Raw genomic sequence first — 24,072 nt, forward strand, 5'->3', positions numbered from 1 at the left:
CTCATTTAGTGGTAAACAGAGAACATTCAAATTATAAAACCGTATCCTCACGACTCCCATAGACCGTTGCTAATTGTTTAAAACACGATCAGGATATTTGGATATTATGTGCTAAAGGTATACCATCTTCGATCAGGATATTTGGATTGAATGTAATTGAACACTTTACACATTAATGTGAAAACTATATACTTAAAAAAGACGAAAAATACCGTTTACTTCCCAGCCTATAGCTTTACACTGCAAATAAGCACTGAGTATAAAGAGACTTCTATAAATAGAAGTTTTTACTTAGTTTATAAATTTCCGAACAATTCCTGAAGCTGCCAAGGCAAACGTTACGTTCCATTCTTCAAGTGATAACAGGGCATGGCGTGTTTGCCAGTCATCTGCATAAACTTAAAAAAAGTGAGAGTCCCATCTGCCCTGTCTGTGGCGAGGAAGATGAGACATCCTTTCATTATGTTGGCATATGTCCAGCATATGCGAACGCAAGACGGGAGCATCTAAACTTGACCGAGCTGTCAAGGGAAGATCTCCCATCCATCACCATTAAAGTCCTGGTCGCCTACCTTCGGGGAAGCGCCAGGCTCCTTTAACTGGGAAGGTCCATGCAGTAGCACCCCGGGTGTTGGGGTAATGGGTCAATTATGGCCTAAATCCTAGGGCCCATGGCGTGCCACGCCGCGGGACCTCACCACATAGAATATAGAATAGAATAGTTTATAAATTCGGATCGAAAACTATATCACTTTGCTGATGCGCAGTAAAATTGTTATTTTTTTAATCGCGTATTTATTATTTCGGAACGCAAACCGTTATTTTTTCGGAACGCAAACCGGTTCGAATATTACTTGCGTCCCAGGGCTATTTCTTCGCTATGCTCAGAATGAGCGTCACAATTTATAACGGGAATGGGAGACACGGTAAATTATAGGGCCGTGTGAGAAAGTTATTGGGTTCGTGGGAATCATAGCGGGACATATCCGTGCTGTGACGCCGACTCTGGGAAATAGGACAACGAGACGAAAAACGTTAATGAAATGGGTACGGGATGACGTAAATAGTACGGGTACGCTAGAATAATATATTAACGATGTGGGTACATTTATATAGTAGGGTGAGAAAAAATGCCAGCTCTTTTCACTCTATGTTTTCGCCCCATTTGGAAGTAAACAAAGAAAAATCAAATTATAAAACCGTATATATCCTCTTGACTCCCATAGACGATTGTTTAAAACACGGTTAGGATATTTGGATATTAAGGTCCCCCATCTTCCATCACCCTACTATACAAGTTTACAGACTTGGCCGGCAAAGACGCAGGCCTGCCTATTCACTGGTATCTGGTTCAATCTTCGGCAACGGTTTCAACTTAATCGTGGGTGTTTGATTGTAAACTTTTTCACCAGGTTTAAATATAAGATCTGGACTTCCAAAGTAAGCTATTCTAGCTGCTGCTCCGTATATGTTATCTCTGGTGCGGACTTGTTCTTCAGTATCCGTATAAATGTATTTCAATTGTGGTTTAGGGTTAACAGCAGCCCTTGGGTGTATATGCAGTACGTAGTTTTTACTTATATCATAGTGGCTATCAACTGCCGCACCAGCACCTTCGTATCCTTCAAAGGGCAGTGGTCTGTTGATTGCAAAATCTTCAATATGAACGTCCGACTAAAAAAAGTTTACATTAAAAAGATAGAAAACTTTGAAATGTTAAAAAAAACTGTATAATTCATTATATTACCGCCATGTTTTTTCGGTAGAATTGGAACAGGCCATCCTGTCCATATTTAAAGTAGTTTACTGGATCATAATTTTCATAAGCTTTCAAATAGCTTTCATGAAAGAACTTGTCAAGAAAATGTGATTTAGGTTCGGCCAACAAGATTCCGTCATTGATGCTCACTGCGTGTTCACTGTAAAAGTATAAGTGAAGCTAATATATATAGCAGGGTGGGGGAATATGGAACGTCACTGTACTCTCTTTTTTCGTCCCATTTAGTAGTAAACAAAGAAACTTCAAAGAATTATAAAACAGTATCCTCACGACTATCATGGGCCATTGTTAATTGTTTAAAACACAATCAAGATATCCGAATATCATGGGCTAAAGGTGTTCCGTCTTCCACCACCCTGCTATCAAAAATTGATTTATGAATGAATCATACTCATTAAACAACACGGGATGGGGCGACATCCGTCACGTGACCGGTTGCGATGTTACGCGTTTGTAACTCCGTGTGTTTTTGTATATGACTATATAATAATTCGGAAAACCAATTTTAATGATCGTTTGCTTGGCTGAAGCAGTGATCGTTAACTTGATTATCGTAAAAGTATGTGGTCCGGGTCGCTGCTCTAACGGCCGGTACTGACCAGACTAATGTATATGGGGCTTCTTAACAGTTCAATAACATATAAAATTACTATAATAACGATAAGAACCGTAAGGATAAAACTCAAATAGGCTACACCAACATTTAACGATACGCACAACAAGAACTGCCGATCTCATGCAATAATAGGGCGGATGTAAACGAAACAGGAGAAAAAGACTAACTCGCGCCGTGGAGTCCAATTATGCTTAAGTGGTGAAATAGGCGACACAAAAGCCAAACATAAGGCGGAAGAAAAACTAGAAACAATACGGAAGTAGTCGCAGCAAATTATACATTAAACCATAATCATATAACGCCGAACGAATAAACAAACCGTCGCAGACTCATGCCGAATGTCACATACTTTATTCTGGTATGGCAGGATATGACTGTCGTTATATAACACGGGTGTCCAGTTTCACAGACTTTGTGCCTGCCTACCAGTTACCCGCCACGATTGCAATCGCTACAGTTTAGCAAAAGTAACATTTTACTTTAAAATAACCCTTACCGCCCTGCAACAAAGGAATAGTGGCGAAGTGGATCAAAGCTTTTAAGTTGAATAACGTCATTGTCCACGTATATACCGCCATGCTTAATCAGTTTTTGAAATCGAATTATTTCAGTGCGGGAATCCGCTATCGGCTGTAGGAACGAATAAAACCATAAATTAAAAACAGCAACATATATAAAGTAGGGGGGGGGGGGCGTTTGAAAGTAAACAAATAATGTTTAGATATTTTTATACCAATAATAGCCCCATCACTCTAAATTGACGTTGTTAATTTTTTAAAGCACGATTAGGCAATACGGGTTTTGAGAGCTACTGGCATCCATCTTACCCCACAGTACTATACAACAAAACTTCGTTGGGCAGCGCATGCTTTAAGTTTAACAAGTGCGTGCACGAAGACACGCTCAGCATCCATTCAAAATATATTTTTTATAAAACTTTTAAACCCGTGTCTTAAACATTCTCTAAATAATTTGATTGATATATTGGTTACCTCGACACCCTTGACCACTTTAGGGTCTTCTACTTTAACCCAACGAAGACACGGAATCTCTTGGTTTGCTCGTTTAGCGAATTCACCTGTACAGATCACAACGTACAGAATAGTTACATTTTCTTCACAGTATTTCATTGAATGCGGAACTTAATGTCACTGCAATAATCTATGGTAGGGGTGGGGTAAGATGGGACACCTTTAGCACATAAAATCAAAATATCCTGATCTTGTTAAACAATTAACGGTTTGCATAGATTACACGATATTATGTAGGTACAGTATAATGGGAAAGACGGGACACTTTAATCACATAATATCCAAATATCCTGATCTTGTTAAACAAATAACAACGGTTTATGGAAGTTGTAAGGATACGGTTTTATAATTTATTAAAAATTCTTTGTTTACTACCAAATGAGACAAAAAATAGATTGAAAAGAAGTCCATCTCCCCTTACCCTTATATGAAATACATACCTGTTGGTTCAGCAGGTGAATAGTAGATGACAATCGCTTCAGGCTGTTGTATTCTCGCTACTGACCGAAGGGTTAAATACATAACGGAGTCAAATGTAATGGTTGGATTCCCGACCATTACAAGATATACAATATTGGGGACTTTGTATTTTATTCCAGTTTCATCAAAATCTCTTTTTTTCGCCCCATCTCCACATATTACAGGTAAGACTGGTAGAGTCTTACAAATGGTGTAATTTATCGCCGTAGGTGGTTTCATACATGAGCCAATACTATGCAAACTCTCGGTATTTTTCTGCACTCCCTTTGCTATGCTAAGCTTGTTTGCTGGATATATATCTCTTGGCAATTTCTGCACTACAAATGTAAGCACCACGAGAAGTACAAAGATGATGCCAAAGGCCATTTTTTTGTTCACGTAAAACATTTTTGTTCATATGTTAATACTTTGCTGAAAAAAACACAAAAAGTAGTTGTTACACATGCGATCCTTTAGCTAGTGACTGGTGGTAAATTGTTGGTTTCAAAATATTTTTTGGGCTTTACTGATACCCATTGTAGCCTATATATTTATATATATAAAAACTTTTGCCGCAACATCGGGCGTTCGTATTGAAAATTAAATTTAGGCGCAATTTTGAGATAACAATTTTCACCGGTCACAAGCTAAAGGATTACTGTTAACATTTATCTTATATGTGGTAATGTAACGGCATACTTCACTTGATGTCTTTCATCCAAGTAAAAATAACTACGCTTGTAATTTTTTATTGTCGCTATAATGTTTTCGCCTATATACGCCGTAACCTACGCAATACATTTCTACAATGCAAAACCAAAAAAGCTGTCGTATACCGCCCAAAATGCCATGTCTGACTCATAGTATACTGAAATGACCTGAGTATACTATGATCATACCGCAAAAGGCGGAAATATGTCATTTATTGTAATGGCGTACCGAGTTGTCTTACCGTTTCCAGCCAATTAATATGCATAACAGCGCTGGGTAGTGGTTAGCGCGCCTGCCACTGTGGGCGTATGGTTCTAGGCGTTTTCCCACCGTGACTATTTCCCCCGGCTATTCCCCCCACTCTGTGACTATTCCCCCCCCCGGCTATTTCCCCCCGTGACTATTCCCCCGGCTATTTCTCCCCCCGTGACTATTCCCCCACCGGCGACTATTTTCCCCGACAAACCCCTAACATGATGGGGGGGAATAATCATTGGGGGAAACAGTCGGTGGAGGAACAGTCGGAAGGAAAATAGCCGGGGGGAATGGTCACGGGGGAACTAGCCGGGCGGGAAATAGCCGGTTACGGTGGGCGTTTATGTTCTTGGACAAGACCCTTAACTGCAATTTCTCCAACCCGGTGGTCACTAATGGGTTGTCTAAATTATTAGCCGTACATAAAAAAGATGCAAATATCCCCCCAAAAAATAATCACCCACAAAGTAACATACTTGGTAACACATAAGCTGGCACGAGGTGTATGAACATCCGTGTTATAACGACCACGCGAGGATAAAGTAGATTACATGAATTCATTCATAAGATGGCTCTATAGTTGCATGATCAGAATTTGTTATACTAAATGCCTATTTACCTGAAGTGTGTATTTACCTGTTTAATTAAAAAAATACAATAAAACATGGTATATATATATATATATATATATATATACAGTAGGGTGGGGGGAAATGGGACACCTTCAGCACATAATATCCTGAACGTGTTTTAAACACTTACTCACCGTTAGAGGGAGTCAAGGGCTTATAATTCCTTGAATGTTCTTTATTTACTACCAAATGGAGTAAGAAAATAGAATAAAAAGGTGTCCCATACTTCCTCACCCTACTCTACTACATAATGATATCAATATGGAGTTAAAAAACAAAATTGTTGAAATAATCAAATTTGAGCAAACTATATCTGCTATTTAAAAGATAAAAAACGAATGGATATTTTAGATGTTGGTTTGTCTACATTTCATGAGATGTTCATACACAGATGGTGTAGCGTGCAGTAAATCAAGCGCTATCGAGTTCCTTATTTCAATCATGTTGCAAAGTACTTCTTGTAATGTAGACGTAGACTGCGGGAATTGATAGTGTTACAAATGACGATTTAAAAAAAAGAGGGTGTATGTGTTGTACATCTCATGCTCACTTACAAATTACCACCCATGTAGCATTATAGGTTGATTTTTTTGTATAGCTGTTACTTTGTACAATGCTCATGACCACTGGCAATTACCAGTGAGTGTCTTTACCAAAACAAAACAAACGTTTACCATATTGAAAGCTATAAGCACTATTTGGTGCCAAAAAACTACTGAGCCACAACAAGGAAAAGTATTCCTTAGACTTTTTTTACAAAAATTAGTCTGGACTTTAACATAACACAATTTGATTTAACTCTTCGAAAACGATAGCGAAGATCATGTTATTTAAAAAACAAAGAAAAGGAAATCAACAGTAAAACAACAGTCTTTAAAAGATGGTATGTATAAAACGTTTGTGAAAGAGTGTCAATTAAAAAGCGGTGTTGTTACACCCAAAAAATAAAATTAATAGGTTTAAAAATCCCTCATCACATCTAAGTTATATAAAACAGCTCACACCTTTGCATCGTACTTAACGAAAACTGCGTTTGTCTTTTGGTCACGAAATGCCACTGGTTGCAATTTTCTCAAAAGAAAATCCACCATACAACTACAACTAAGTGTAGATTCAACGGCAAAAACCAATCCAAGCTTAATTCTGAAATAAAAGAGATGAAAAACATGTTTTCACATATTTATCCTCACGTGGCCGAAAAAATCTATAGGTAAATAAAATAAACAGATATAGAAAAACAAAAATCTGAACAAAAATAGAATGAAAATAAAAAAAGTAGAAAAAAATCATTTATTTAACCTCGCGTGGCGGGACATACATTATATTATCAGGTTAAGTGTGTATATTCTATTGAATAACAGCAAATTTATGCAACTCATTAGTGACCAAAGAAAGCAATTACTGTTAAATGTCCTCCAGAAATACACACATAGTAATATTTGTACTTACTTGAATTCTAAAGCCATTTTTTCTACCAGTGCTTGATCAATAACACCAACCAAGTCAATATTGTTTTCCATTGCCGTTACAGCCATGTTAATAACCCCTTCCAATGCTTGGCCCATTCCTATTACATAATCTATCTGCAATGTAGGTTGTATAAGGAAGCTATTCTGTTACCAGGCATAATGTAAATAATCTTTCAAGGCTTATCTGGTATAAAAGAATGAATCAGTCCCTCATAAAGTCTTGTCGGATAGCAGACAATACATCGGAAATACATTATGTTTTTAGACCAGATGAGTCGCTTTAACAAGTTAATAATTATAAGTTTTAATAATTTATATGTATGATAAGTTAAATAACCTTTTCAATTATTACATAGCAAAGAAGTGGATGCAATATTCAATATTTAACCGGTTTGTAGCCGAAGGATACCGAGTTTAATGCTTGATACTGATATCTTTTGGACTAAACGGCAATTGCTCCAACCCAGTGGTCACTAATGGGTCATAGCAGCTTCAGTGTTAGGGTAATGAGCCAACTCTAGTCTAAATCTTAGGTCCCATAGCGTGCTAGACTATAGGACCTCACCCACTTAGAGTAGAATATCACACAAAAAAGAGAAACTTACATTTCCAGGGACACTGTTGTTATACCGCAAGCAAAAAGCGAGTATTTCATTTCTTAAGCTGTTATCTGTGTCTGAGTTTTCATGCAGGGAAATTGCTTTTATAGTGAGCAAACTAATCATCCTTGACCAGTCACATGATTTCCATGCATCAATGAGTGCAACATCCCCAAAATCGCTCATGTGCGACTTGTTGGAACGAAAGCAGTAAAGCGCATCAGCAGGATGGAAAAAAATTGAATATTCTTCACCGGCTGAATTTGTACTACTGGACATTAAGGTTGCTCTAAAATATTTGAAAAATATTAAAGTAGGTCTTAAGTCATAGGGGTTTTAGAGGTCAATTATTTTCAGAAATTTAAAAAATATCTGAAAATTTTTGCATGAACAACAAAAAGGCCATGTTATTAAATTTACAACGCAAAGTATGCAATATGGTATATTAGTCAAAATAAAAAAAAACCCACAAAGTTACATATGCCGTAACTCATAAGCTGGAACGAGGTGTGTAAAATAGAATGACTGCATTTTGCGTCATGCAAAGATAAATAAGCTACATAATTGAAAATTAATTTAACAAACCTGTCTGTTTTTCCTTCTACATAATATACAAACATCTGTTTTTTCACAAGAACATATCGCCATGACAACGGGAAGTAAAAAGAAATGTTAATTTCTTGACCACCACTCGAAGCAGCAGAGAACTCACTCTCAAACCTGGAAAAATTTGGGTAAATAAAAAAAATTATCACCCACAAAGTAACATACATGATAACTTGTAAGCGGGCAAGAGGTGTATGAAACAGAACACCCGCGTTATAACGACTGTGGTTTTTCCGCCATGCAAGAATAAGTTAAGTAGAAAACATTATTCAAAAAATATTTACCTGCTAAAATTGGTTGCATTTTTAAGGTTGAGGATCACACCACCAAACTTGGCCTGGTGTAAAATAATACCCGAACTTTTTAGCTTGGCCAGATGAGATTTTACTGAAAATTAGCTGAGAATTAATTTAATTCCAAGAGATTCAGGGTATAATTTCAGAGATGACATATTTCCCGATGGTGTTTTGAACAATTAACAACATATTTATAAAGTCATGAAGATACAATTATATAATTTTTTAATATTTTTGTTTACTAAAAAATAAAGAAGAAAAGATAGTGAAAACTTTTCCCAACTAACCCCACCAGTGGCACAGCCAGAAAATAAATAAGGGGGCGATTTAATCAAAAAAAATTTCTTTTTCATTTTTTTTTTTCATTTTTTTTTCATTATTTTTTATTTATTTGTTTTTTTTGGTTTAAAAGGAGGGGTGAGTCGCGACCTCCTAAACCCCCCTTGGCTGCGCCACTAAACCCCACCCTACTATACATTCAATCAATCATTTACAAATCATTGAAAATACTCACAGATTTTAGCCAAGGCAGCCGCCCCTTTATGCAGCTGTCCAATTGGTCCACGCACAAAACAATGTTCGCTTAAATACAATGTACATAAGTATGGGGAAAGTGAGCCGTGGTACGTACTTGGTGGTACAACACATATACATGGTACAACCTAAATAAGAGATAGATGTTTCAATATAAGTATTTATTTATTAATTATCTGTCATAGTAAAATAGTGGAGGACGGATTGTAGTGTTTTACAGATTTTTTTGTTGATTTTTTTGCCAGCTTTGGAGTTGTATTTTTAGGGGAAATGTTTCTTTTATGTATGACTGATAATTTCGACAACTCAGTAGCGACCACTGGTTAGAGCAATTGCCCCTGTCTTGTCTGAGAACACATACGCTAACAATGGTAGCAGCAACAAGCCTTGAACCTATTACCCCTGGGTTAGAGGCAGGTGTGCTAACCACTTTGCCAAAGCACCAGGCTTGTACGTGACAACTGGGTTGGAGCAATTATTGTTTATTCCTAAAATTGGTAAACAATTTTTACCTGAAATTGTTCGGAAGAAATTGGCGCCCCAGTAAGAGCATCACCGGGTGGTGAAAGTGCGACATGAGCTGAGATTTCCGAAACTTGTCGGAAACCTTTAAGGTTTAGTAAAAGTAATGATGACTCTGCAAAATTTGTACTAAAATTTAAAAATAATAAATTAGCAATTTTTTTACAAAAATTAAAAAATGATGACTGCAGATTAGAAAAGTAAGAATGACTGGTAAATTCTTAAAGCGTTAACCTGAATTAATAAAACAAAGACTTTGCATGATAATACTACTTTCCTAGTGATTTACACAGTAATTATGGGAAGTTATAAAACAGAAACTATAAAGCCTACACAGCTACTAGCTGCACTTTAGGCTACAGAAAATATATGTAAACAGAATAGAAACAACTACTGTAAATCTGTCAATAAAAAACATAAAAACACTCTTAAAAATTTCATTTAGTTTGAAATTACTTTTTCCAAAGGCAGATGTTCCATTGACAGTAAATATGTTATTACTGGAGTCAAAAACAGCGACCTTGTTTTGAATTAATCGGTTTACGGCAGTGTTATCGTGTTCGAACTTGGTGTGGACACTAAAAAATATTTAAGTATTAATTATCATAAGTAAATTAATCATGCATGGCGGGGTAATTCTGTGATATATTATCATAGATTTGTAACATAAAAAATTATATTGTTTTTAGACTGACAGATTCAGCTTGAACCCAGTACCCAAAAAGTATATTGCTAGAAATAGAATAACTAATTTTGATATCATGTTTGTAACTAAACATGTGGTTAGCTTAAATTATATATAGTATTATAAAACCATATCCTCACAACTCCCATAGACCGTTGTTAATTGTTTAAAACACGATCAGGATATTTGGATATTATTTGCTAAAGGTGTCCCATCTCCGTACTGTATATTACAAATATTACAAGAATTAAAATTAAAAAAAAATTAAAAATTTTTTCCACCTTATACTTGATCTTCTAAGATGAGAAATTAGTAACGGAAAAGGGTTTGGAGGTAGATGCTGCTCCTGGAGGAGCAAATGATGCAGGAATCTCATCCATGTCTCATCCAATCTAACATCTGATGAATACTGCATGATAGCGTATTGTAAGGCAACAGCTTTTGGGACTTGTAGGTTTGAGACGCAATCTTTACGACTGATTTCTATAAAAAAAAAAATCGGTATAGTTTTAGTAACATAACAAAATTTACTTGTTTCAACAGTTAATCTGGTAAAAAACGTAGTGTATTTCCAATGTTTCGTATGCCATCCAGCAAGACTTTATCAGGAAATGACAATGACAGAAAAAACATGGGAAATACTCTTCATTTTTCGTACCAGATGAGCCATTGAAAGATTATTTACATTATAGCTGGTAGCAATAAGTAACGAAATATACAAACAGTTTCTAGGTGAATTTCATTGCCGATAGAAACTGTACGAACGCAAATAGAAAAAAAAAACTATTGTGTTCTAACAGATTTTATGTTTTATACATGTTTTATCCCTTCCCAGTTACCAAATATATAACTTTGTAAGCATTTTTATCTGTTTTTTTTTATGTATGGCCGACAATTTAGACAACACATATGAGACAACTAGAAACATATACAGCAGATAACCATTGAATATTTAAAGTAGAGGAACTCACTTAGTTTATCCACATCAGTCCATGATGGGTTTACAATTCCATGTTTAAACTGGGTTTGTTTTGGTAACATAATAATAGGTGGGGTCAGGTGGAGGTAATTCTGATTCAGTTGAGATTTTAACGACTAAAATATCAAATTAAAATATTATATAGTACAAAAATTTGAATGTATGATACGTATATGGCAATAAACAAGCAAATATTTTGATTTTCGGTCATGTTTTTATAGGTAAGCTAAATAAGGTAAATAGTAGGTTGGAGTAATCAGTAAGGTCAAAAATATTTACAGAACTATATAACTATATACATGTTACCCCACAGTAATATAAGTAAAAATATGGGTTCATAACTTTGTTCCTATAAAAATTTGTAATAACAACTAATATTACAGACTTACAAACTTTTTTCTGATTTTGGCTTTAAAAAAGAAAAACAGGCCTTTTGGCTTACATGTTGTGTGAAGCAAATGTTATTATATAGTAGCAAAAAATATATATAAAATAGAAGAAACACACAAATTATACTTACTACAATGGCTTGGCACCTGTCCAAGGCATCTTCTGTATAACAAAGTATAACAGTTGATATATAATATGAGAGTTGTCTTAGATGTGATGGCATTAAAGTAGCGTGATATGAATCGTGGCCGCCATTTTGAAATATTGAATCAATTTGTAATTTTAACGACTCCATTTGTGTGGATCTTGAAAGCCTGAAAATAAAAAAGACACACATATTTGCATTTAATTTGTGTATATATCTCTGATAGAAACAATTGGTTGGACCTTTTTAATCTGTTACATTTTGGAGCATCAGATCCTTAATACATTTGCAATGTTAAGCACATTGTATCTACCCTCAATTTATTAGGAAGACAAAATTGCAAACAAATATATCTCAAGACACTTATTTTAAATTGATCAGACCAAGTGGTTCCTTAAGGGGATTTTGTAATTGTCAGCAAAAAAATAAGGAAATGATTACACACAAATAACATATGTGGTAACTTGTGAACAAGCATTAGGTGTATGAAACAGAGTGTTATAGTGGCTGTCGTTTTCCGGTCACACAAAGATAAAGAAAACTACTACCATATTAATTTGTAAAACCAAAACACAATCATAACAACTTTTAAAACTTTTTTTAAGACTTACAAATCGGCATCCACTATTTCTAGCAATCTTCGTCGATAAAAAGAGACGAAATCATCCGTGATCTTGGAGAGGTTGCTCTCTGAAGAGGAGAGAAGCTCTTCAATAAGAGGAGAGTATAAAGTGACAGATTTAAGAAGGGCAGCAGTACTGCTGTAAAATCTACAGATCTGAAAAAAAATAATTGAAAAAAAAATGAAAATTTTAATCTATAAGAGTGAGGGACATAACTGTAGTAAATTTTGCGAATCTGACCCTGATTTGGTGCTCAGAGTTAAACAATTCTTGTGTAAGAAACATAGTAAGGATCTGGTGTTATAAAAATGTAACAGACAAAAAATAAAATCCAACCAATACAACACAAGAGATATATATTTTGCCTAAATGGCACTGTCAGTCTCTTGTTTTATTACAATCATTCAGCATAGGTGATGTTAGAGGTGCATGTGGGGAATATGATTTTTGTATATGTTTTGGCACCTCAGTTTAACACCTAAAAATAGATTTTTCAGCTGCTGTCCATACCCAATTAGAGCCAAAGTATGCGGTATTTGCTACATTTTATCAATTACATTTGTAATGCAAATATGGGTGTGTCATCCCAGTGCTCAGATTCGACTAAATCACTAAAATTTAAAAAAATGTGAGGTGAGCCAAAATAAATATTATTTTATATTATGCCTGGTAGCAGAGTAACAGAATTATAAATATTATTAAGAATTAAGAACCACCTGTATCGCTAGGTCCTGCTCTGTGTGGTTGGCAAAAGTCTTTACTCTTGTCTCAGCAAGATGCATCAAGAGCATGTAATGCACAGAACCAAATGCTGAAGACTCTAAAGGCTCACTTGCCACTTTCATTTGCCAAGCCTGAGGTGCAAATAATTCAAATAAAATGCTAGTTGTCCTATAATTTTTTTTTCTATCTAAATTTTATACTTGTTTTTTTTTCGTATTTAAAAATTTATATATCTGAGGGACAAAATTATTTGAAAATAAGTGTTTATAATGTGCATGAAGTTCAGAGGATACAAATTCCAAGCTAGTTGCTGCTATCATTAAGAGTTGAAACCGTCTGTGTCCTTATACTAGACAATTAACAGCAAACACTGATAATGCCTTGCCTTATGGCAGACGTATATATTTGGTGGGCAATTGGTTATGTTTATGTTTATCGATGTACTACTGCATGTTAACCAATCTAAAGTAACTGCTTCATTTAAAACTACATTGAAAAATTAATGCCTGTCACTAAAATATATTGGTGTTAATTGTAACCTGCAAGATTGGTTGCAGCATCTCCGTTCTCATAGGATCGCCGTTAAGTGCAGGTTTAGTTCGACGATTTCTTGCTTGATTTGCTACACATAAAATAATATCATGAGTTTTAAACGTAAGTCTGGGTAGAATATCGACTTCAAGGCTTGACACTGCTACCATTGTGTGTATTTCGAAGAGATAGCAAATTTAAAGCCAATTGCGGTAGCCCCTTATCATTATGGGCTGCCAAAATTGTCAGCCAATAAACTAGGATAAAATTTTTTAAAAAGTATTACAAAAAATTAATCACATTTACAGAAAAATATCAAGTTCAACCAATTGTTTTATAAATGATATATATTTCGCTTGGCATCATTAGTCTCTGCCACTTAACTAACCAATTGGTTGCGGTACACCAGTTGTGTAATATCTTTGAAATAGTGATAGATATTCCTCTGCGTGTTGTTTCTTGATGAAAACTCCTTCATGTAAAGCTTGGAAAGGTAAAGTTGATATCACAAGACGTGGGGTTCCAGATGGACTTCTAAACAACAACAGACAGATAAATGAATAAATGTATTTTCTTATCTTCCTTTTGTGGGGCAAAGAATGTAGTTATAACACTGTTATTTTGTTTCACATGCCCGCCCGCTTACAAGTTACCACATTTTGAAGTACGACAAAATAGAAAACCCATAGGGGACACTGGGTTGGAGCAATGGCTGTTAAGTGTCTTGCCCAAGAACACATCTGACATACACAGCAGTATTGTGGGCAACTCTGCATCACCCATTAGGTTTTTAAGTGTTTTCAACTTTTCATAATTTGCCATTTATAAGCCCTAAACATGCTACTCAATGCTGATGTGAACTTCAAGTTTGTGCACCATGAGACTTACTTTACAGGCCTATTTAGACCAGTCTGTCCAGCAGAACTCCCTTGTAGCAGCAGCATGTTATACTGCTTGGTACAAGGTACAACTTTTGAAGCTCTAACATCCCATAACAAGCAAGTTGATAAAATCCTCTTTTTTGACACAACTCCATGCACAATGCTCCGGACGAAGTCCTCGTCTGGTGAGGAGTTTTTAAGAAGAGATGCAAGTTCTCTTCGAGGAACAGAAACAGTCGTCCACCCATCTTCCTCTTCAACAGGTATTGTTACATCTAAGAGAAAAACAAATCTCTGAAAAAATGATTTGTTTTAAATATGGCATAATATCTTAAGTATGTATCTTTGGGCAAAACACTTATTGGCAAAAACCCCAACCTGGTAGTTGATTAATTGGTTGTCAAAATTGTCAGCCATACAGAAAAAACAAACACTAAACCGATACAAAGTTGTACTAACTCCTAAGCGAGCATGAAATGTATGAAATAGAATACCCAGGTTATAATTTCTAAAAATGCTACAGCAAAGGGATAAATGTCATTAATTCATTCAGGCACAGATTAAAAAATGCCAAACAGATTTAAACTTAAAAATAAACCAGCAGTCCGGATCTTGACCCTACCTGTTAAGATATGATCTTTATGGTCCGACATTTGTTTTAAATCTTGTACTAGCACAGATGTGAAGGTCTTGGCAGCTATAGAGATATCATTTGATGAAACAACAATGGCAACTTTGATTTCAAGATGGCTCCATTCACTGTAGAATGAATGGCAGAATATGCAAGGCCCGCTTAGAGATGTGAGAACAGTCACCTGAGTAGAAATGTATAGATTACCTATAAACCTAGACACCAAACCTGGGGTGGCATAGTAGCCAGGTATCGCCTAAAGTTTCCTGCCCTACATTAATCAATAAACATTGGCCCCAAATTTGTTTTAAAATAATGTACGTATAAATATCTTTGTCTCCCTGCATATGAATAAATGACATTTAGATATAACATGTGTCTTTGGTCAAGACAATTTACAGTAGTTGCTCTAACCGAGCGGTCCCCTCTGGGTTGTCCAATTCGTCAGCTATATATATATGCTTGAAGGACTGACGTAGCCCTGTCGCACAAGGATAATAACTAAATAAGCTACATTCATAGATTCTCTGATTCACTCAAATTTCTTGCCCAAGTATGCACACACCTTCAATGGGAATGGTGCTTTTCCAATTATATATATTATATTTCGAAAAAAATGTCAAAAACTTTTTTACCTCACTTTTGAGCACATTTGTGGCAACTTCACTAGATATGGTAGATGATTCTACCATTCCCCTGTATCCTTCAATAGTTTTAGGGTTGATATGACCCACAATGTGTTCAAGGCCCCATATATCCGAGTTAGGGTATTGAGATGTGTATAAAACACCATTCTCACTTGAAGCTGGAAAGTCCAATTTTGAGCGTATTGTCTGCAAGGACTTTTTCTCCATATGAAACCTGACATAAACAGAAATAATAGAATGTGATTTACATGCCAATGGCTGTTTTTTAAACCAAAATAATAACCCACAAATTAACATGCATGGTAACTGGTAAGCAAGCACGAGGTCTATGAAACAAAACACCCATGTTACTTATAACAACTGTTATTTTCCGGCTACGCGAGGATAAAGAAACTTATCTACATCAATTTATTGATAAAGGTTCAAATATGTCTGTTATATATATATATACATTGAAATACAATACATACAGACTGTTTAAACTTCTAATACATTTACCTTTCAGCTAATTTTCGAAATCGTCGAATAAAGCCAGGGTATGGATTGTATGGTAATATCTCGTTCTGAAGCAAAGCTGAAGTAAATCTCTTCATATGTTGTTCAATGAAAGTGTCTTTTAAATATTGCTTCACAACCTCAACCTCTTGCTTTACTCTAACATTGGGTATTGTGGGCAAATTAAACAACTGAAAATGTAAAAAATAATAACAAATTTTGAATGTAAACTCTCGACTCTACCAGGCATATTAAAAACTTAAAGGGAATTTATGCCAAAATGACACTTTTATTATATATATATTTATAGAGGATTCACATTTAGTTGCCCCTTCCGAATTAAAATTTTTAAATTAATGTTTCCAATAAAAATGCTCGAATAAGAAACAAACATAGTTACAATATTTTCATTCCCTTGCTTTGGGGAGGCTGGTTTGAGAGGTTTTGTTGCAGAAACTAAACTTCCTTCATTATCAGAACTGTCAGTAGCTTGCAGAATGCCTCTACTGATAACAATGGGTTGCAGAAGTCTGTATCTTCCTGCTGTTAAGACCAGACCCTGCAAATTGCAAAATCCTTATTAAAGAGAACATATACCATTCTTGTTTATTTTAAAGTGAATTGCGCGAAGTAGGTTAAAATATTTAGGTTTCTATAATGATGGAGCAAGGGCATTTAACCTACAAGCGTTCAGTGTCTGTAAAAGTAGCCATGAGTCACAAAAAAGATTGAGAAACACAGGTAGCCACTTATTGCCACTAACCCTAATTTCATAGTTTGTCAGATTTAACTGTTTGGCACATAAATAGAGACAAGATACCACAAATTCTACAACATAAAATGCACATGAACACAAATATATATATATTTATTGTATATAAACATATATACACAAGGGTACAAAACCCACCTTTTTAGAGACAGGAGCCTCCATCGGTTAGTGTCCTATAAAAACAAAATTTATTTCCACATCAATTTGATAAAATCATCCATTATTTAAACAGATAACAAGAATATCTGTGAAACAATTGACAATAAAACTAAAGCCCCACTGAACGAGTACGTACACCAATATCATGTGACAACAAACAAAAATAAACAAATAATGCAATATTATTTATTGTATATACATATTATGTAGCAGTCATGCAATTTATTGGGAGGTATTAAACAACTTATAATTGGACATTATAAGTTAAGTTTTAACATACAACTCATAAATACCAAAAATAATAAAGAAACATAAAATGCAATGACATATAATGAGGTCTATTGAGAGTTAATAAGTTCTAAAAGTTTTCCATTTTCGTGTAACTTTTTTGTTTCAGTACCACCTCCAATGCTTTGACCGTTGATAAATACTTGTGGAACCGAACTTGAGCCAGTTATATCTTTTAAAACTTTTTGAATTTCGGGGCCATCGTCACGATTTTCTATTTCCATCACGTTGTATGGCACACAAATCTCATTTAAAACGTCTTTCGCCATTTTGCAATATGGACAGTAAGTCTTCGAAAACATTTGTATTTTGTTGCTGGCTATTTCATTTTTAACCATAGCCACTGTTTTCTGGCATAGCTGGGTAGAGCCAGAACCACCCATAATGTAATGTTTATCTCTAGAATTGAGTAAAACGCCTTGTTTTTACATTAATATCAATGTAATGTTAACGTTAGTTACCACGATATTGTTGTTATACAGAATCAGTCATCCGTAAAATGTTCATAAAAATAATAAATTATACCCTGTCGCGCATTCGCAACTCTATTTATTTCTATCCTTATTTCTTTTGTACAAACTTTTAAAACCATATTTAAATAACTTCAAAATTATTTACTAAACAGCAACTAGGGGGAAAAACTTTAGTGTTGTTTACTTTTTCCGCACGAATGCTTCTCTACACGTGGGTCACGTGGATAAAAGCCGCTGTCCTACGTGAATATGTACATAGGTATAATGGCTGACATCTATTCTTACCTGTAATGACAAAACTTTGCTAAAAGTGCTTCATCATCGTGTTCATTTTAGCTTGCAGGCCTACAAGGGCACCTTTTAACAAAACTGTTAAAAAGCAGAGTATAGCCTATTAAGCCTAACATTCACTTAAGCACAATCAGCAATTTAGAAAATAGTTAATAATTAACATTATCTTCTTATCACCTTGTGTTAATTAAGTCTTATTGCTTAGTACGAGCATTTTTGGGCGTAAAATATGATTTCAGGAAAAGAAGTAGTTTGACCTATAAAAAATGTCAGTGAGTTCAGAAATATGATAACTCATGAAACACCTCTAGTAGGTTACAGATTAGGCTGGTAGAAAGTGTTATAGGCTGGTAGTTGGAGTTACCAAGAGAGTTATGGGTTATTGAAGTTAGGAGATCTTTCACTATCACCAAAATTTGTATTTGTTTTCACAGGGTGTTATATTTGAATGCAGGCAAACTGTGATCATGGCACAGCTTCAATGTATCAGAAACACTATACAAGCAAGTCACAAACTTGCAAGACAAACCCCTTTCGTATTTGCATGCAGGGGTAATGCATCTTATGAAGTACTTGTAGCAGGTGGGGGTACAGGGGGGATTTCTAGTGGGGCACGACTGGCGAATAAACTTGGTAAAGGAAAAGTTGCAATCGTGGAACCTGCTGATGTAAGTTGATGTCATTATGTTCTTATTTGTTGCAGAACTGCCACTGCTAGATAAAATGTATATCCCAGAACATAAATTATTTGTTTTATGTTTTATTCAGTACTATGTATTTATGTCTGGGACTATTGTTTCTTTTATAATTGGTCAAATCATTATCCCACTCTGCATTTAATATGCAAAAAAATCGATTATAAATATGTTTCTGTATATATATATATATTATTGTGTATGTATGTATATCTAACTGTATATATATTGTGTAACTTTTGTACTCCCCTCGGACCACATTTAAAATGGCAATATATTTACACATTGCATACTGTTGTCTGTTCTAACAATTTAAAACCAACAACATTAAACAGAATCCCATACTGCCCCATATATTTCCATTGGATAACGAAATTTGTTTTTTCGCTTGAAGAACCACTACTACCAACCACTATGGACACTAGTGGGCGCTGGGGCGAAACCAATGTCAAGTTCACAAAAATCCATGAAAGATGTTATTCCACCGAAAGCTACTTGGATTAAAGACTCAATCCAACAGTTTGATCCAGAGAATAATCAAGTCATATTAGGAAATGGAGAAAAAGTATGTAGGCCTATTTGAAGTTTATACAAACTCATTTTTCAGTTTAGGTGAAATATGTTTTAAAAAAATAATTTTAAACTTAAAAAATAGGTTAGGCTGTTGACATTATATACAGGTGATTTTTTTATACAGTAGTGTTTCATTTTTTCTAATCCTTTAACCGTAAGATATTCCCCGTTTTCTGATCCTTCATCGTATTTTATATGAGTACCATCCTGGGCAAAGTACACAATGGACCTGTGTGGTTAGTGTGAGATCTTGCCTAGCTTCCTGTTCCTATCATTATTATTATTATTAATATGTACACGCCATAGCTCTCAAAAGTACAACAATAATGCTACATTATACTGTTTGCATTCTGGTACTATTTTATTTAATAATCTTCGTTAATTTTGTTTTTTATGTTTATAGGTATCATACAAATACTTGGTGGTAGCTTTGGGAATAAAACTACAGTTTGACAGGGTGGGTAAACCTTTTCATTCCATAATAGAGTTGCCTCAACAAACAATGCCTCTATGCTAACATTTTCAATTACAACAATTAGCTTGAATTTGTTTCAACAATAAGTATACACTGTGTTATTTGATGTTTGTACCAATAAATTATGTAGGCTATTTTTACCCATCACAATGTTTTATTTAAAGAGACAAGTACTACATACCATATAACTGTGTTATGCACTCGTTTGCTGCTTAAGTGTTGCTTCCACATTTTTAATAGTTGTGTACTTTTTTAAAGTGTGTTTTAACAACTGTTTTATGGTCTTACCTTTTTGTTCTTATGCATTGTTTTTGATCTGATTTAATCAAAGAGACATTTTTATATTTTGTTATTGTTACTTATTTGCAATACTCTTATAGACAAATTTATACCATACAGATCATATGTAACTTTACATGAGCTGGCATGAGGTGTATGAAACAGAACACCACGTTGTAATTTGTAATGTCTGCCGTTTTACGGCTTCGAGAGGATAAAGCAAGTTATACTATAATGATCCCATTAACACTATAATAATCCCATTAACATTTACAACAGATCAAAGGTCTTCCAGAGGCGTTTGACACACCTGGTGTATGCAGTAACTACTCTGCACAAACAGTAGGCAAGACATTAGAGGCTTTGCAAGATTTCACAGAAGGCAATGCTATCTTTACATTTCCTACCCCACCCTTAAAATGTCCAGGGGCACCCCAGAAAATAATGTACCTTGCCGATGAATATTTAAGAAAGGTAATTATAGCACAGAGTAAAGTGCTTTATCTATTTAAATATTTGTAAAGTGCAAACAGGAACTTTATTTAAATATACTCGAATGCAAACAAGCTAAACTTAGACTGTTTAACATAATAACATGTGTAGCTTTTTATGTGTAATGTATAACATATTTAACAAAACACTCAAATTATTTAACTTTTTAAAACTGAAAAAATATGTCCATAAATCTGATAATGCACTTTCTGTGACAACAAATACTGGGTCTTCACGTTATTTTGAAATCCTATTCATGTCGCCTTTTAAAATCTAAATACCTAAAATCGTGTAAAAACATAGTTAGTATATTAGGGTACATGCAAATAAACGGACAGTCTATGTGCAAAAATGTTATTGCACTTTTAAAATTATATTATAAAAATAAAATAATTAACATAAAACATGTAAAGACAAAGGTTTTCTGTGGATATCAATATTTATTAAATGTTGTATTTTTTGTTATTAACTATTGTATATTGTTAATATTAGCACGGAAAGCGTGACAAAGCTACAGTTATGTTCAACAGTGCTGGGCCTTCAATATTTGCTGTGAAGAAATATGCAGAATCTTTATCTAAGGTAATATAGAAGTAATATATATATATAAAAAAAATGTGCCTGTATTTCTGAAATGTGCCTATATTCAAAATTGCAACTTTCAAATACACTTTCAGCCTTTATTAAAGTTAATTGCCTTTATTAATAATGTTTATTTTAGTGGTAGGAAAATACTTTTACTGTTTGTTTAAATAAAAAATTGATATTAAAGTAATTGATTTGTTATGTTGGAACTTGACGATGTCTTGTCATATGAAAAAAATGTAACTTTAATGAAAATTACACTTTTAGCAAAACAACAGTTTATATTACGCATATTAGCAACAGCAACATGAAAAAATGTAAATTAATAACAAAATATTAGCTACCATTATCACGCACTAAATGAAAAAATACATGTTTAAACAAGACTACAGACAATATGAATGTGAATATTTTTTTAAATTATGTGATCAGATATTTTGTTTACCCTCAAATCCACACATAGGTGGTGGCTTCAAAAGATATCGTCACAAACTTTGGTCTCAACCTTGTAGAAGTAAAACCTGAAACAAAGGAAGCGATCTTTCAAAAAGTTGCCAATCCAGAAGAACTTGTTACTTACAAAGTATAACATTTTATTTAGCTCATATACATATGTCAATATTAGGCGTTATTTTTCATATACATATATTTTTTGTCACACTTTGTAGTGCTGCATTCATGCAAAGGTTTAAAGATACTACTTGCATTTGGATAATAGGCTGACCACTTTCATAGTATTAGTTTAAGTAGATTCAGTAGCATTTAGTTGAAATGTATATTTTAAATTTGAAAGTGTTATACTACTGCGTGTGGTCTAATAATAGGCAACGGTATTTGCACTATAAAGTAAAATTTAAGAAGAAACTAGATATATTTAATATTAATCTTGCTGATTTGTGAGGGTTGTGAAGACACTATAATGTAGTTGCTTTAACCAAGTCATTATGTAGACTCAAATTATTCGATGCCAAGTTATTTTATCATGGCAAGTTACATTCATAAAATTAAATCCATTTGCTTGTCAATTTTATATGAAAACACTAAAACAATCTTTACATAATTACAATAACAGTCATTCAAGCTTCAAAACCAATTTGGCACGAATATTAATTGCGATAAATAATTAAACAGTATGAAATGCTACACGTGTCGCCTCCTATGTCACCCCATGAAGTTGTTAAAACCTCAGGACTGGCAGACGCTGCTGGTTTCGTAGAGGTAAATAAAGAGACCATGCAACACGTGAGGTATCCTAATGTATTCTCTTTGGGCGACTGCAGCAGTGTTCCTACTTCAAAAACAGCAGCCGCAGTTGGTAAGTATTTACACCTTAAATGGTTTTGAGTAATTTTTTGAAATAAATTCTTAGTATTAGTCTAACAGTGGGTTTATTCATGCTTTATTTGACATTTTACTCAAGTAGTTTTTACCCATAGCGTGATTTACAATTTCTTTTGTTTTACAGCAAGCCAGAATGCAATTCTGTCAAAGAATCTGCTTAGTGTGATGTCTGGTGGTCAGTGCACTCCTTTGTAAGTATAACTTTACCTGTTTCATTATTTATGATTGCAGGTCATATTTCTTACTGGTATACCCGAAGGCCCAAATTTCAAAAAAATGTCGATATTTAGGATTAAACCACATTTTGTGGGGTACACCTTTAACGAATTGTAAAATAGGAATAGAATAAATATAGTTCCTAGAACTATAAATAATTTTATTTAATTTATCAATTACACTTACAAATATTATCATTTCATTCCCAGATATGATGGATACACATCATGTCCTCTTATAACCGGTTACAGCAAGTGTATACTGGCTGAGTTTGACTTTGATCTCGCCCCATTGGAAACCTTTCCCCTTGACCAGGGCAAGCAAAGGAGAAGCATGTACCACATGAAAGCTGATGTTATGCCAGCTATATATTGGGACATGATGCTAAAGTAAGATATGAATGAATGTAACTTGCTTTATCTCACACGGGGCAAAACAGTCAAAACAACATGGGTGTTCTGTTTCATATGAGTTACCATGAATGTAATTTGCTTTATCACTGTGCAATGGTGGCAGGTTAATTTTATTGATCTTCGTAGGAAAACTCGAGAAGGTATAACATGGTAACAGCAGTTTGATCAGTATAATTCTATTCTTTAACCCATATGTGGCCACTAAAGATACCTTTTAACATTTTTTTTTTCCAGGGGCAGATGGAGTGGTCCGAAACAGTTTAGAAAAGCAATGCATCTTGGCATGTCCCGATAAAGTGATAAATCCAAATATATTTTTTTTACCATATGCGGCGGCAATCACTTATTTCGTTCAAGCCATTTAACCTTTGCATTTTTTTGTTATTGAGCATCCAATTAAAGATGCTGTAATAGTGTGCTAAGCATGTTAACACCCCATAGCTCAAACGTGTACATTTGCCAATAGCTTAATCGGGTACATTTCTGTTAGTTTACAATTCCATGCACTTGGTAATAAATGTACATTCAATTTTAAACGCACTAAAATCTGTTGGGCTGTTATATTAATCCCTGATCAAATAAACTAATGAAGAATGTGCTAATAGAATTGTAATAATATAAAAAAAAAGATTAAACCTTATTAAAACGAAGTATCAAATAAGTTTGGTGCATATACTTTAAAACTAACACATTTTCTAGTAAATTTTTTTTGCATGTTAATAAATGAAATTGTGCCTTACTGCAAACGCATGTGTTAATTTTTGTCAAAATTTATGATAG

General features: G+C 34.4%; 4 protein-coding genes across 5 annotated transcripts; 1 reads left to right on the top strand and 3 right to left on the bottom strand.

Moving 5' to 3' along the window:
- Nucleotides 1-1,332: 1,332 nt before the first annotated feature.
- On the bottom strand, nucleotides 1,333-4,273 carry LOC108950067. Its single transcript, XM_018814797.2, has 5 exons — nucleotides 3,868-4,273; nucleotides 3,389-3,474; nucleotides 2,893-3,026; nucleotides 1,748-1,919; nucleotides 1,333-1,674 (listed from the first exon to the last, which is right to left on the bottom strand). The coding sequence occupies exons 1-5, from the start codon at nucleotides 4,271-4,273 to the stop codon at nucleotides 1,333-1,335; spliced, it is 1,140 nt and encodes a 379-aa protein (XP_018670342.2).
- A 1,117-nt stretch (nucleotides 4,274-5,390) lies between these two features.
- LOC100186104 lies at nucleotides 5,391-17,927 on the bottom strand. Of its 2 annotated transcripts, XM_002124943.5 has the most exons (22): nucleotides 17,151-17,927; nucleotides 16,641-16,799; nucleotides 16,244-16,431; nucleotides 15,734-15,959; nucleotides 15,090-15,282; nucleotides 14,475-14,742; nucleotides 13,975-14,120; nucleotides 13,595-13,677; nucleotides 13,049-13,186; nucleotides 12,321-12,487; nucleotides 11,695-11,878; nucleotides 11,167-11,290; nucleotides 10,477-10,678; nucleotides 9,967-10,088; nucleotides 9,501-9,625; nucleotides 8,969-9,116; nucleotides 8,443-8,545; nucleotides 8,138-8,272; nucleotides 7,559-7,841; nucleotides 6,934-7,067; nucleotides 6,489-6,627; nucleotides 5,391-5,960 (listed from the first exon to the last, which is right to left on the bottom strand). In XM_002124943.5, the coding sequence occupies exons 1-22, from the start codon at nucleotides 17,172-17,174 to the stop codon at nucleotides 5,832-5,834; spliced, it is 3,420 nt and encodes a 1,139-aa protein (XP_002124979.3). In that variant the 5' UTR covers nucleotides 17,175-17,927; the 3' UTR covers nucleotides 5,391-5,831. The 2 variants fall into 2 exon arrangements, with proteins under 2 accessions (XP_002124979.3, XP_026693248.1); XM_026837447.1 differs by lacking the exon at nucleotides 17,151-17,927 and having other exon boundaries at nucleotides 16,244-16,399; nucleotides 16,641-16,755.
- LOC101242987 (monothiol glutaredoxin-S6-like) lies at nucleotides 17,510-17,842 on the bottom strand. The gene has a single exon (XM_004226809.2). It carries the CDS (start codon nucleotides 17,840-17,842, stop codon nucleotides 17,510-17,512), a length of 333 nt encoding a protein of 110 aa, XP_004226857.1.
- A 710-nt stretch (nucleotides 17,928-18,637) lies between the features above and the next one.
- LOC100175914 (sulfide:quinone oxidoreductase, mitochondrial) lies at nucleotides 18,638-24,038 on the top strand. The gene is made up of 10 exons (XM_002129117.4): nucleotides 18,638-18,891; nucleotides 19,313-19,483; nucleotides 19,895-19,948; nucleotides 20,525-20,719; nucleotides 21,230-21,319; nucleotides 21,786-21,905; nucleotides 22,454-22,637; nucleotides 22,788-22,854; nucleotides 23,089-23,268; nucleotides 23,527-24,038. Exons 1-10 carry the CDS (start codon nucleotides 18,691-18,693, stop codon nucleotides 23,585-23,587), a joined length of 1,323 nt encoding a protein of 440 aa, XP_002129153.1. The 5' UTR covers nucleotides 18,638-18,690; the 3' UTR covers nucleotides 23,588-24,038.
- Nucleotides 24,039-24,072: the final 34 nt, after the last annotated feature.

This window comes from Ciona intestinalis, chromosome 14 (genome assembly GCF_000224145.3).
Source record: "Ciona intestinalis chromosome 14, KH, whole genome shotgun sequence".
In the NCBI taxonomy this organism is placed as follows: domain Eukaryota; kingdom Metazoa; phylum Chordata; class Ascidiacea; order Phlebobranchia; family Cionidae; genus Ciona; species Ciona intestinalis.